General features: G+C 37.7%; 1 protein-coding gene across 4 annotated transcripts in view; it reads left to right on the forward strand.

Moving 5' to 3' along the window:
* Nucleotides 1–15,514, forward strand: part of DEPDC1B (DEP domain containing 1B) — a 107,064-nt gene extending 91,550 nt beyond the window's left edge. For 2 of the 4 annotated variants that reach the window (XM_517749.9, XM_054684359.2), the window contains exons 8-11: nt 6,606–6,772; nt 8,889–9,065; nt 13,168–13,353; nt 14,512–15,514. In XM_517749.9, the coding sequence (XP_517749.4) occupies nt 6,606–6,772; nt 8,889–9,065; nt 13,168–13,353; nt 14,512–14,673 (692 nt within the window). In that variant the 3' untranslated portion in view covers nt 14,674–15,514. The remainder of the gene's footprint in view (nt 1–6,605; nt 6,773–8,888; nt 9,066–13,167; nt 13,354–14,511) is intronic. The other 2 variants (XM_016953282.4, XM_063810421.1) reach the window with 1 other exon arrangement.
* Nucleotides 15,515–15,748: the final 234 nt, after the last annotated feature.

Genomic DNA, 15,748 nt, shown 5'->3' on the forward strand with positions numbered 1-15,748 from the left:
GATTACAGGCATAAGCCACTGCACTCAGCCAGATGTAGCATAATTCTTAAGGGCCCTAGGATTTTTGGAATGGTAAAGGAGCACTGGTTTCAACTTCAAGTCACCAGCTGTATTAGCCCCTAACAAGAGAGCCAGGCTGTCCTTTCAAGCTTTGAAGCCAAATATTGACTTCTCCCTTCTAGTTACAAATGTCCTAGATGGCATCTTTTCCCATTAAAGGCTGTTTTTGTCTACATTGGAAATCTGTTGTTTAATGTAGCCACTTTCATCATGATCTTAGCTAGATTTTCTAGATAACTTGCTGCAGCTTCTACATTAACCCTTGCTGCTTCACCTTGCACTTTTATGTTATGAAGACAGCCTCTTTCCTCAAACCTCATAAACCAGCCTCTGCTAGATTCCAAGTTTTCTTCTGTAGTTTCCCCACCTCCCTCAGCCTTTATAGAATTGAAGAGTTAGGACTTTTCTCTAGGTTAGGGTGGGGCTTAAAGAAATGTTGTGATTGGTTGGATCTTCTATCTAGGCCACTCAAACTTTCTCCCTATCAGCAACACAGCTGTTTCACTGCTTTATCATTTGTGTGCTCACTGGAGTGGCACTTTAGTCTCTTTCAAGAACTTTTCTTTGCATTCATAACTTGGCTGTTTGGCACCAGAGGCCTAGCTTGTGACTTCTCTCAGCTTTTGACCTGCCACCCTTACTAAGGTCAATAGTTTCTTTTGATTTAAGGTGACAGATATGCGACTCTTCTTTCATTTGAACACTTAGAGGCCATTGTAGGGTTATTAATTGGCCCAATTTCAATATTGTTGTGTCTGAGGGAATAGAGAGGCCCAAAGAGAGGGAGAGAGACAGGGGAACCACCTGTTGGTGGAGCAGTCAGAACACACACATTGGTTGATTAAGTTCACAGTCTTATGGGCATATTGTGTGGTTCCCCCAAACACTTACAGTAGTAACAGCAAAGATTACTTATTGATCATAGGTCATAATAATAGATAAAATAATAATTAAAAAATTGAAATATTCTGAATTACCAAAATGTGATACAGAGACATGGTGTGAGCACATGTTGTTGGAAAAATGGTGGTGATAGCCTTGATTAACACAGGGTTGCCACAAAACTTCAATTTGTAAAAAACATAATACCTACAAAGCAACTAAAGGGAAGTGCAGTAAAACGAGGTTATACCTGTATATTAATAGGTGACTCCAATAAAGACTTTGGTAATCTATAACAAGGAGCCAACTCTCAAATGGCAACTGCAAAGATAGTTCTCTCACTGAAGCTAACAAAAACATCTACAAACTTTCAGCTGAAAAATCAAAAAAGTTTGAGTTGTTTAGGACATTCTAACACCAGGGAATGAGACATATCTTTTTGTATGTAATAATAATGCAAGCCTGAAAATCTTCCAGTGACTCACAGAGTAATAACTGTGACAGAGGCTTTCTGAATTACACATGGTGAATTTTACAAAAACATAATATATGGATGATGTTTACATAAGTTTATATCTTCTTCCATACTATGTAATGTGGTTCTACAAATGTTTAGGTAATTAGGGTTTAGGAGGGTATAATTAAATGATTTATTATTCAATAATATGCTTGTGTTGGGACATTGTGGAATTTTACCTGCTATTGTTGTGACACCCAGAGCCAAATTTAATCTTATCTATTAGTGCACAATATATTTCTTAACCAGATTTTAAAGAAAATCTAGCCAAAGTTGTATGTGATTCATCATCAGCTTCCTCCTGATGTTAGTTTTAATGCTTTAAGATAGTAGTAGCTATGATTGATGCCACTGAAACTTTTAGTTCACTTGACTCCTCTATATAGCCCATGGATACCCAGTGTAGTACATTGATTTGGTTTTATGACTATTGACAACATTTTCTGATTTATGAAGGTTGACTTGTCCACAATCGGTGAGAGCTGGGATTTAATCCAGATATTCTGGCTACAATCCCAATAAGAGATGGGTCATTCTTATCCTTCATTCATGTATTCATTCATTCATATCATTCATTCATTCATTCTTTACACAGAAATGTGTTGGTACCTATGATGTACCAGGTATTTTTCTAGCCATGGGAGGCATATCAACAAATGAAAATGATAAGAACCCCTACCCTGTGGAGCTTACATTCCAGTAGGGCAGAGAGGAAACAATGGCAGATAACATAATAAGTAAATTCTGTAGTATATTAAGTGGTAGTAATGTATACTTGGAAAAAAGTAAGCAGGTAAATGGAATTGGGCATACCAGTTTTATACCTCTTTGGAGGGAGATATGAATTAATTTTTCAATTTTATCTCATAAATTATGTCAAAATAATAGGTTTTGTCCCAAGCCTTTCCAAGCAGGTAGCTTGGAACAAGTGTTCTGCTCTTCTCCTCTCTCTCCACTACTCAGAACATTGCTATAAAAGATAGCTAAATTACAAGATCAACTTACAGAGTCCTACTTAATTCATTATGTAGCTCAACTGTGGTTCAAATCTAGTAGTGTTATAGACCTAACCAGTCCTTACAGTGGGTTTTCTCCCCAGTCTGGTAAACTGTATTCCATGCTCCAGCTGCAGGTGACAGGAACCTCATCCTTTCATGCTGCTCTTTTAGCTTTGGGAGTAAGCAACTCCCTCTCCTTCCACATTATCCAATATTGTGCGGCAGAGACTTGCTTCCATTAAAGATACTGATAGTGGCTCCTCCACTGCTAGAAGCAGGAGGATGATCTTGGGGAATGATTATGGATTTAAAGGAGGAAGAGATAGTAGCATAGGCTTCTGTTTTCACAGGAAATAGGAAGGTTGACAGTTGGAAGAAATCGTAGAGGAGTCCCAGCTGGGATCAGTGACAGGAGGGAGGAAAAGGGAGGCCCTGGTCTCACAGGAAGGTTGAGTTATTGGGATGTTTATGAGTCAAGGATGGTCGCTTATCACCCAGTATGTATGTTTCTGTAGATAAATTCCTGAGATGAATTTACCTATGCCTTCTTGCTTGATTTCTTTTTTGCTTTTTCTTTCTTTGTCCCTTTCCCTTTCCTTTTCTTTTCCCAGGGTATTGCTCTTTTGCCCAGGCTGGAGTGCAGTGTGCAATCATAGCTCACTGCAGACTCAAACTCATAGGCTCAAGTGATCCTCTTGGCCTCAGTCTTCTGAGTAGCTAGGACCACAAGCATGCACCACTATGCCTATCTAATTTTTTAATGTTTTTGTAGGGATGGGATTTTGCTATGTTGTCCAGGCTGGTCTTAAGCTCCTGGCCTCAGGTGATCCTTCCATCTTGGCCTCCCAAAATGCTGAGATTATAGGTGTAAGCCACCATGCCTAGCCTCATTTAATTTTCATAAAGTCTGAAATTATTATCTACTCTAAGTTTGGCAAGCAACTGGTTGTTTAGAGTTTAGTAATAATTTTTTGAAAAGATATAATGGATATAATTTTTACATATTTGTTTAATAGCATCCTCACAAAGAAATTTTTAAATTTCTTTTATAAAATTCTGATTATTTTATAGCCCTGAGGTACTCTTAATTTTAAAATATATTTCTTTTTTAATACATTATTTTTCATAAAGGCTTTATAATCAGCATGCTTTTATTTTTTAAAAATATTGTACTACTAATATTGTTGCATAACTTCAAAAATTATCATTTAGTAGCCATATAATACTGGCTAATAATTAACATAATATAATAAATATAATATAATATAATATAATATATAGTCTATTGATAAATAGGTATTTGAGTGTTTATCTGTTTGCCTTGTATTATACTAGGAAATGTGGCTTGCCAAAATAAATGCATTATGCTTTCGGTTAGCTTGTAGTCTCATTCATAAAGCAATATAGATACAATGCAGTAAGGATAAGGTGAAATCTGCCTTTGCAAAGGGATTTTTAATTTGGAAAAAGAAGGGATTTGTGGGACAATGAGATAGAAGGCTTTACAGAAAAACTAGATGGCTTTGTGGAGAAAGAGAATTTAACTAGTTATTACCAGTTCAAGCACTACATCCCCATTCAGACCATCAGCATGCTGTGTGTCTTCCTTTTTCCCTGCTTTCCCCTTGCAATCTATTTGCTATACAGGTGCCACAGTAAAAAGCAATTCAGATCAAGTGACTCCTCTGTTCAGAACCCACCAGTGGTTTCTCAGGTCATTTATAATGAACCCCTCAGTCTTTAATGACATAGCCTACAAAGTTCTGCATGATCCGCCCCTTGGCTGCCTCTCTAACCTGATTTCTGACTTGTGTTTTCCTTACACACACTGTCTCTTGATGCTGGACGCATTCCTGTACGTCACACACTCCCAGCATGCTCTCACATTACAATGTTTGTAATTGCCATTCCCTCCACCTTGAAAGTTTGTCTCTGCAGTATTTCCCTGGCTTGCTCTCATTTCCTTTGGGTCTCTGCTCACATGTTACCTCCTTAGAGAGGGCCTTCCTGAAAATGATAGAAGTGTTTTTTTTGGAGCACATCCCCTCACTCCCCAGCTCCTCTCCAGTGTATTTTTCTCCATAGCATCTTTCCGCCTGACCTTGTATTTCTATATCTTTTTGCTTTTTTTTTTTTTTTTTTTTTTTTGAGACGGAGTCTCGCTCTGTCGCCCAGGCTGGAGTGCAGTGGCGCGATCTCGGCTCACTGCAAGCTCCACCTCCCGGGTTCACGCCATTCTCCTGCCTCAGCCTCCCGAGTAGCTGGGACTACAGGCGCCCGCTACCACGCCCGGCTAATTTTTTGTATTTTTAGTAGAGACGGGGTTTCACCATGTTAGCCAGGATGGTCTCGATCTCCTGACCTCGTGATCCGCCCGCCTCGGCCTCCCAAAGTGCTGGGATTACAGATCTTTTTGCTTTTTATCTTCTGGAAAACAAGCTCCATGAGATCACACAGGGATTTTGCTTTATTCCTCACTGCATGTCCCCTCCTAATACAGTTCCTGGAATACAGGTGGGGGTTCATAAATATTTGTTGGGTAAATGAAAGAATATATTAAAATATTATCGTAAACCTTTTTTCTTTCCATGATTTGATGATGTGGAATTGAAAACAGGTCTACATAGATGATAGTGATATAATCAACAGCATTCCTGAGTACGTCTAGGATCAGCACTTGGTCTAGAAAAGATCTGCCTTCTGCCCTCCTTTCCCGTCCATGCACATCCACTGCCTTTGGGATCAAACCCAATCTCCTTCCTCTGGCAGTCAGGGCCTTCTGAGACCTCATCTCTGTTGATCTTTCTAGCTTTACTTCTACCAAGTCATTCCCCTCATAACTGCATGTCATACTGAGTGGCTTATAGTTCCCCTCCTGTGGCCCTTGCAGATATTTCTTGCATTGCTTTTCATTTGTCACTTATTTGTTTATGGGTTTCTCCTCACAGTGCATAAGCTCTTCAAAGGAAGAGGCCTGGTATATCTTTGTATTTCTGGGATCTAGCGCAGTTCTTGTATATTGTAGATGGTCAGAAAATACTTATTCAATCTAAAAGATGTTTTTTGCCTTCCAAAGACTAGTGGTAACTTGAAATGGTTGGATATAGGACAGATAAACTGATAGAAGCAGTTTTACCTCATTAGAGGGCTTGGATATAAGTATGTCCAGGGACAAATATAGTAAAAAAGAGAGCAATATTATAATATCCTTTAAAAAAAAAAAAAAGAGACAGGGTCTTGCTGTGTTGCCCAGGCTGGTGCCATTATGGCTCACTGTAACCTCAAACTCCTGGGCTCAAACAGTTCTCCTCCTTCAGCTTCCTGAATAGCTAGGACTACTGGCGTGTGCCACCATGGCAGCTAATTAAATTTTTTTTTTTTTTTTTTTTTTTTTTGTAGAAATGGGTTCTCACTATGTTGCCCAGGCTGGTCTCAAATTCCTGGCCTCAAGTGATCCTCCCATCTCAGCATCTCAAAGTGCTGAGATTACAGGCGTGAGCCACTGTGCCTGGCTAGAATATCCTAACTTTTAGCAAAATCATACCTGAGATGAGGAAGGATGGCATATAACATGATTGAATCAGCACACTTAACTAAGAAAGATAGCCTAAGTGGAAAGAAGGGTTATTTGAAAGGCATTATTTAGAAAGAAGGGGAGCCATTTGGCAGTGGACTGACTATGTGGGCATCAGTCCTTTATTTAGTCACTGAGAGTCATGCAAGGTGGTGAGCCTGCTGATAATGAGGAAATAATACAGAGGGGAGAATTCAGGGGAGTGATGACACGTTCACGTTCTTGCTATTTTGGACTTATTAACAACGTGAGTGTTGAGGGTTATGATAGTGTTAGCCTGGCTGCTCCTGGTTCGGGAAAGAGTGCTATGAAAATTGAGATATATCTGTCTAGTGTATGGGAGGAGAAAATGGCTGTATTTGGTTCTATATATTTGTCATGCCTGGTTGATGGTTTGTATTTTCTATAGTGATTTGTGAGTGACAATGGATCTATATTCAATTGACCCAGTATAGTTGAATATGTGAAAATATTTTATGTAATTTTACTAATATATATTTTGTTAAAATACAACCACATAGAATCTACTAGGCTATAGGTGTTGAAAGATAACATTTTTTTTTTCCTAAATCAGGTTTGTTACAGAAGGAGAAAGTGGCAGTTGAAGCATTTCAGATTTGCTGCCTTCTCCTACCTCCTGAAAATAGGAGAAAGTTACAGCTATTGATGAGGATGATGGCAAGGATTTGCTTAAACAAAGAGATGCCACCCCTGTGTGATGGCTTTGGTACCCGAACACTGGTAGGTTGATTTTTAACATCAGGTATGACTTTTTGGAATGAAAGTCGACTGAGTAAGGTGTATTAGTTTGGGTGATCAGAGGGAAGTACAAAGCAGGCTTGCTTAAAAGAGCCACAGTCAGTGTCCACCCAGACTTGTGTCGTGCTTTTGTTCTAAGTGTCTTAAAGAACATAATGAGAAATGGAGACTTGAGTAGGGCAGACTCTGTAGAGAGATCTGCTACATCCTGTTCTCCCACTTAAAATTATTTTAAATTTATTCTTAATTGACAAATAATAATTGCATATGTGATGTTTTAATTCATGTATACATTATAGAGTCAATCAAGCTAATTAACAGATTCATTACCATACCAACTTATCATTTTTTTGTAATGAGATCATTAAAAATCTATTCTTTTCGCAATTTTGAAATATACAATATATTATTATAATTGTCGTCACCGTGCTGTGCACTAGAGCATTAAGACTTGCTCCTCCTGTCTTACTGGATCTTTGTACCCTTTGACCAACATCTTCTATTTCCATGTCCCTGTATCCCCCAACCTGTGGTACCTACCATCTAATCTCTGCTTCTATTGGCATATGTTTTTAAAGAGAGTTTATTTTAGAATTTACTTACTAGCAAAATCTCTTAATTTTCCTCAAAAAATGTCTTTGAGCAAAACTGGTGCTTCAGTGGAATGTATGTGCTTTCCATATCCTGTTAAAACACTGTGTACTCCCTGGGGATTCACTGGCCCAGTTTTAGAAGTAATAGAGTGAGATCAGAGGAGCACTTAGTGCCCAGTAGGATTCTTGATCTCTATATTTTTTTGGAGTGAGTGGATGGTTAGAGAGGCTAATAGACCTTTTTGAAAAGCTGAAGAAAACTTTATATCTATTCTGCATATAAAATACACGTGCAAAACTTTGCATGCAGTTTCAAGGCGATCACAGAGTCCCTGGGGTCCATGGTCTCCAGGCAAAAAATTCTCTGCCTGTGTGTCTCTCTGTACATGTAAATGTAAGTGAAGATCATTTGCAGTGTGTTAATGAAGTGTTACTAAGCAGAATTACATGATTTTTTGCTTAAAGATTTTGAAGGAAGATTGTCAGCGATAAAAGTAGTAGGAAAAAACAAAAACAAAACAAAAGCCAGTCCAAAGAACAGTATTAAGAATGGAGTAGTTAGGCTGGGCATGGTGGCTCACTCCTGTAATCCCAGCACTTTGGGAGGCCGAGGCAGGTGGATCACCTGAGGTCAGGAGTTCTAGACCAGCCTGACCAACATGGTGAAACCCCGTCTCTATTAAAATTACAAAAATTAGCTGGGCATGGTGTCAGGCGCCTGTAATCCCAGCTACTCGGGAGGCTGGGGCAGGAGAATTGCTTGAACCTGGGAGGCGGAGGTTGCAGTGAGCCAAGATCACACCATTGCACTCCAGCATAGGTTACAGAGCGAGACTCCGTCAAAAAAAAAAAAAAAAAAAAAGAATAGTTAATTTCAATTCTATGGAAATTATTACATTGATGCTATAATATATTTTGCATTTCTGCTTGCCTCAAAGAGAGTCTCATCACTTAATGTACTTCTTGAAAAGTCCCATGGCTTTGTTCAAAGATGATTGTCAAATATACATCGAAAATCCTAGAGAAAATAAGCTAACTAGGAAAAGATGTAATGGTTGAGGCATGTGGACTGTGTTAGCGGTTTAAAACAAATCAATAATGAAATTAGGATAAATAATAATTGACTAAATGGCTATAAAGTGCTTTGAACTTAGTAGTGCTACATGATTCAAGTCATGGTGATAATGATTTTCAAAATTTGTTTTCATATATTTATATGTGTGTATGTGTGTGTATATATATATATGTATATTTAAAATCGTGTAAAAGGAGGTTTAAAAATTGCTCAGATAAGCATCTCTCTGCAGTCTCTTAACAGGAAGATGCACATTTTGTTTGTTCTGGTTGTTGAGACCATCAACCCATCTGAGATGGCTGGGTACTCTTGGTAGAATATGCACCCTGTGCCTTAGACCATTTCTCATATTTGCCTTTTGCAAATTAGATTGCACTCAGTTCAGAAAAATACTCATCTGCGTTTACCCCCCACCCCGCTCTTTTTTTAGATGGTTCAGACGTTTTCCCGTTGCATCTTGTGTTCCAAGGATGAAGTGGACTTGGATGAGTTATTAGCTGCTAGATTGGTAACATTTCTGATGGACAATTACCAGGAAATTCTGAAAGTCCCTTTGGCCTTGCAGACCTCTATAGAGGAGCGTGTGGCTCATCTACGAAGAGTCCAGGTAAAGGAAAGGATATTATCAGTTCTATGAAATTGGCAATATAAAGTCACGTAAGCTTGCTAGGCTTCTTGGGGCATTTTATTATGAGGATTAAGTGAATTAATGTTTATAAAGTACTTACAACAGGTCTTGGCACATAGTAATCCCCTGCATGTGTTTGTATTGTCATTGAAAAGTTTACAGAATGCACATTTGGTTTTGTTGTATCAATCCATGCGGCATATTTTTTATTGCTAATTCCTTGAATGAGTTTGTTTAGAATCTACATACACCTACTGATGGAAATGATTTTATGTGCAGTAAGTGTCTTGATTCATAATTGCCCTGTGACCTAGTTTAATATTCCCACTCTTTGCATGAAAAAGCTAAGGCACAAAGAACTTAAATAACTTCGCTTAAGGCCACAGAGCCAGAATTCTGACTGTTGCAGTCAGCCTCTGTAATCAGTGCTCTAAACTATCATTCCATATTGCCTGTCTAAAAATCATAGTACAGTAGAAGAACACTGGCATGAGAGCCATGAATCCCTGGCCAAATTCCTAGCTGTATCCTTTCTGTCGTGTGACTCTGGGCAAGTCCCTTAACCTCTTTGGATTTTACTTTCTTTCCTCAGGCATTAAAATGTGCTATTCTTTCTTTATAAAGTTGTGAAGATTAGAACACTATACTTTACAATTCCTAGGATGAATTTCTGATATATGTCAGGTATTCTTTGAAAGGTAGCTGCTGCTGTTGTCATGGTGGTTATATAAAAACAATGCAAAAGAAATATAATATATTATTATCGTGTGGACCCCAAAGTGGGGTTTGTATGTCAGCCTGTGGGAGCAGAAACCTGGTAAAGGCAGGCAGAAGGTCCACTTGACTCCTTCGGACTGATTGGACCTCTTCTCATTTGAGATCTTTTTGAGGCACCACAATCAAGGACCAGTGAACTGCCTCCTTCTGAGGTATTACAAAAATAATTAAAAGGCAATTTTAAAATTAAATTTTTTTCTATTTTTTTGCAATTATCAACCTAACACATTGAAGAAACTTGGGAAATATAGAAAAAACACACCAAAAAGTATCAGAGTTACACTAAAATGTTCATAGTCAGTATTATAGTCTTTCAGATTTTTTTTTTCTGTGTCTGTCTGCTGTCTATGTCCATGCCTACCTTACTTTCTTCCCTCTCTCTTCCCTCCCCACCCTCCCTTCCTTCCTTCCCTCCTTCCCGCCTTCCCTGCTTCCTTCTTGCCTGCCTCCCTTCCTGCCTGCCTCCCTTCCTGCCACTTACATTCTGTTAACAATGAGAAAAAAATTCCCCCATCATTAAATATTGTTGATTGGCATGAGAATGGCCAAGAGCACAGACTCAGGAGCCTGTGAATTCATGACATGCCTTTTGTTAGCTGTGTCACCTTAGGCAAATTATATAACATGTCTGTGCTTCAACATCTGTCCCAACATTTCTTTTTCTCATCTGTAAAATGGGAATAATAGTAGTTAATATTTACCTCATAGAGTTTTTCTGGGGAATTAAAACATGTGATTAAAATACATGTGGGCTTAATACATGTGAAATGCTCACAATAATGTTTATCACATTGTAAACCTACAATTAGTAGCTGCCTTTGTTGTTGGTATCATCATTATTGTTATATTATTCCATAATAATATTATTGGCAACATAGTATTCCATAATATGGATATACCATAATTTATTTAAATGATACTTTTTGGTTGGTATTTAGATTGTTTTCATGCTTTCCCCCATTTTGGAAGCAATATAGCAGTAAATATTTTTAAAGGTAGATTTTTTTTGGCTAATCTGTGATTATTTTTTAAGAATAAACTCCTAGGGGCAGCATTGCTTGGCCAAAGGCCATGAACATATTTTAAATATCTATAGCATATTGCCAAATTTAGAATGATCATTTCAATTTACATTTCTGTCAGTGGTATAAGAGAGTGTTCATTTCTTTGCCCCTTTGCCTACTTTGGATATTATCATTAACACGTATATATCTTTGCCACTTGCATGGGTGAAAAGTGTAATTTTAACTGCTGTTTTAGTTTAATTTTTTTCCTCTGATATTTTTATGAGCCAACCCTAAAGAAAATAAAAATGAACAGAAATACTTCACCAAGTTTCTGCAAGGAAATGTTATAGCAGTGTATTAGTCTGCTCTCATGCTGCTAATAAAGACATACCCAAGACTGGGTAATTTGTAAAGGAAAGAGGTTTCATTGACTCAGAGTTCAGCATGGCTGGGGAGGCCCCAGGAAACTTACAATCATGGCAGAAGGGGAAGCAAACACATCCTTCATGAGGCAGCAGGAGAGAGAAGCACCGAGCAAAAGGGAGAAAAGCCCCTCATAAAACCATCAGATCTCATGAGAACTCACTCACTATCATAAGAACAGCATGGGGGGAACCACCCTGTGATTCAGTTACCTCCCATCTCCCACAGCAAGGGGATTATGGGAACTACATTTCAAGATGAGATTTGGGTGAGGACACAGCCAAACAATATCAAGCAATAACTGTGTTGCCCTGTATACTTGCTAGGTTTGTGTATTCACATGCATAGCACAGGCATATATTGTAGTAACTTAGTCTTGTGAGCCCTTTGCTATTACTTGAAGTTCAGAAGGCTGAGCTATGGTGATTAATTTAACTGCAGGTAAACATGATCTTGTTAAGAGACACTGCAGTGTGCTCTGAATAAAATCAGTAGTGATTCATTTGTCCAGTTACCTTTTCTCTCTTGCAAGTACATATTAGAACTGCCAAGCACCTGTTCCATTCAGCACTCAGAACCTATAGATCTTTGTTCTTTTGATTAGGCTCCTAAGCCTCTACACTGTATCACATTTAGGGGAGTGCTTCTCTGAAAATGCAGTGTTGCTTGGATTATTCCAGTGATTGTTTTAGGACAGTTTCAGGGCTGACCCTGGGATACATTATTAGGTAGGCAATGTTTTTGACACAAGCCTTCTATGATCCTCATCTGCAACCTTCTATTTCAAAGGACTCCAGGCTCTGAAATTAAATATTTTTAATGTATGTTCATTTATTCACAGGCCTTGGTTTCCTTTTTCCTCTTATTTCTCTCTTCTCCCTTATCCCTTCTGCAATGTCTGCACCTTTGTTGTTTTACTTGATTCTCATGGGTAAGATGTTAGGAAATGATTTTAGTACCCCTCTCTTCCTAAAAGCTTAGCTAAATGCGTGCCACTACCATCCCCAAGGCATTGAGAATCACACTCTTCAGATGTGGGAATGCGCCTGGATAGTTCCAGTGGATATCCAACATTATCAATGTTTTGAATCATTTTAGTCAATGTGTTTAATTTATGCTTGAATTTCAGATCTTGTTAAAAGAGGGAATGCCGAGACCAGCTCGGTCATGGAGACCCTAACCCTGTGGCCCTAGAGGAATTAAAGACACACACACACAAATATAGAATGTGGAGTGGGAAATCAGGGGTCTTACAGCCTTCAGAGCTGAGAGCTTTGAACAGAGATTTACCCACATATTTATTGACAGCAAGCCAGTCATAAGATTTACTAAAAGTATTCCTTATGGGAAATAAAGGGGTGGGCGAAATAAAGGGAAGAGCTCTGGCTAGTTATCTGCAGCATGAACATGTCTTTAAGGCACAGATCGCTCATGCTATTGTTTGTGGTTTAAGAATGCCTTAAGCGGTTTTCCGCCCTGGGTGGGCCAGGTGTTCCTTGCCCTCATTCCTGTAAACCAACAACCTTCCAGCATGGGCATCAAGGCCATCACGAGCATGTCACAGTGCTGCAGAGATTTTGTTTATGGCCAGTTTTGGGGCCTGTTCCCAACGAGGGCACAAGCTTTTTTTGTTATTGAAATGGCTCTTGGGTTTACAAAGGTAAAAATCCAATTTAAAACCGTGGCTTTAAATAATATTTTGAAGTTATGGAAATACTTTTACTTTTCAATATAGAGTTTCCCCCAATCAAATTTTGAGGACTAACATGGCATTGCTACAGTACAAGGAGATATCCTGTATTTGATCTAAACTAATTCTTATAATTTATTTGAAAATATGCTATATTCTTTCACTACTAATCCTTTTGCCTCAGATAAAATACCCAGGAGCTGATATGGATATCACTTTATCTGCTCCATCATTTTGCCGTCAAATTAGTCCAGAGGAATTTGAATATCAAAGATCATATGGCTCTCAGGAACCTCTGGCAGCCTTGTTGGAGGAAGTCATAACAGATGCCAAACTCTCCAACAAAGAGAAAAAGAAGAAACTGAAGCAGGTAAAAGGATATTCTTTATAAGCCATTTTTTCTCCTCCCTACTGTTTTTATGTTTTTTTTTTAATTTTAATAGGCTTCATGTAAATCTCATCTTCTGAGCCATAGCAGTTTTCTAAGTATATTAGTTCATACATTCTAGAAGTCTCACTGATTTACACACTTGTGGTCAGTTTCCTAGATCTTTATTCTTCAGTGTAAATCTGTTACCATTGCCAAACTCTTCATTTTTGGAGCTATTCTCTAATATTTGTCCTTTGTTTTGGTATGTGGCATGATGTGAATTAGCAGAGCATCTGCTTTAATCTCAGAGAAGCTATCAGTGAGGGTGGATTCCTTTTCATGTTTTCAAAAGGCAAATCAGATGGAATTCACAGGTGTAAAATGTTTAGAGTTTAAAAGCCGTTGGTTTTAGATAGCCACTATCAAATTAGTTTCTTGCCTCAGGTATCAGTACAAGTTTTTAGTTCCTCTTATGTTAGGGAACACAGCTTAGGGTTCCAGCGAATCGTTTTTAACTCACAATATGTTACTTTTGACTATTCATAAAGGTTGATCCATGATCAGGTGAGTGGTTTTTGTTTTTAAAGACTGAACTCTACATAGTTGGATTCAGGGAACACCGTACATGTGGGATTACACACAGAGCACCAGAGTTCTGGGCTTCTGATCATATTATTCTCAGAGTAATTTTGGAGGAGTTTAGTGGTAAAGATCAACAGAAAGTATACTGCCTCTCTTTTAAGCTTTTCACAAAGTAATATACACCAGAATATTCCCTCTTCCATTTGAGCAGAAGCTGGTGGGGCTGAGTTGGAGAAACAGAGAAATGATGAAATGTAATTGGGCCAAAATTTTATTTAACTGTGTAGAACAGAAGTTATTTTGAAGTCAGAGTTACTTGTGAATATATAAAAAGTGAGGTCTATTTATAGTTGGCAGTGGGGGGAATTTTCAGAAACATGATTAAAAGGGGAACTTATTTGAAGCTTAGATCAAAGGAAAGATGGATTAGCTCTATAGAAATTGGAATGAAATGTTTTAACAAAAATAAACAAAAACAGGAAAATACAGGCTCAGAAACTCTTAAAATTTGGCTGCCAAATTTTATTGGCTTTTATGTGTCTTTTTTTACTCTTCTTGGACCATTCATTTTTTTAGTTTCAGAAATCCTATCCTGAAGTCTATCAAGAACGATTTCCTACACCAGAAAGTGAAGCACTTCTGTTTCCTGAAAAACCCAAACCGAAACCACAGCTGCTAATGTGGGCACTAAAGAAGCCTTTCCAACCATTTCAAAGAACTAGAAGTTTTCGAATGTAATAATACTTCCACAGCAACAGGTGCTAGAGACCACTGTTGTTGTTTTGAGTGAATGGTGGTTAGGAGAAAGACTTTGGTGGTGGAAGAAAGAAAAGCATAAAACAAAGACTACTGAAATATAGATAAAGATTGCCTTAGTTTTTAAAAATGTTTGGCCATTAGTATTTTTATAAAACTCAATGCTATTTTTAAAGTGTATAAATTGGTTAAAATTTATGAGTCAAATATATAGTGATAATGTTAACATGTTTGTAATTGCTACAGAATTTAAGGGTATTTTTATCTCTTTGCTTTCTTTTTCATGGTGTTTATTAAATAATTGTGTATATACATCCTAGCTACTGATATCTTTATTATAGCCTTAAGACTTAATTTTAAGTCTTAAAAATAGTGTGTATACTTGAATAAGAAAGACACTGGGTACTGTTACTGTGATGCTATTGACTTAGTAGCCAATTATCATTTCTCCTGTATAAATTCCAGTTTTTATTGCTGCACATAAATTTTTTAATGTCTTATATTGTGATAGCTATGTCTTTTATTGCAGATTTATTGGATGTTATGACAGATTTTACTAAAGCTAGTGTTTTTATAACATATATATTAGTTGATGTTTACCTATAAGTGGAGTAGATTTTCATCTGCCTGCAATGGTATAATTTCAGTCTTAGCTAAAAATGGAAAGTTGAACTGGATAAATTCTTTGGGTACCCTTAGACCTCTGATTCTAAGTCAAACGCAAATGGGTTAAATAAAATGAGACTACTTCCTTTATAAATATATTTTCATCCTTTTGAAAGTAAGTGAAATGTAAATAAACTTATTTTTTTTAAAAATGCCATACCTCGTGTTTCTTTTTTGGCATTTATTTAGATCAGTTAGAGAGCATCCTCAAATGCCTTTGCCAATGGTCTTCATCAGTCATTTATTTCTCTGAGAAAATGAAAAGTAAGATTTGGGCTTTTGTACTGACTGGTCTTTAGGTGAGCACTTTGCCAATTTTTTAGCATTGCTTTGTCCTTTTGTAAAATTGTGGTGCACTTGGATTATGGAGCATCTGAAAGTCTTCCTCTGA

The sequence above is a fragment of the Pan troglodytes genome, chromosome 4 (genome assembly GCF_028858775.2).
Source record: "Pan troglodytes isolate AG18354 chromosome 4, NHGRI_mPanTro3-v2.0_pri, whole genome shotgun sequence".
NCBI lineage: Eukaryota > Metazoa > Chordata > Mammalia > Primates > Hominidae > Pan > Pan troglodytes.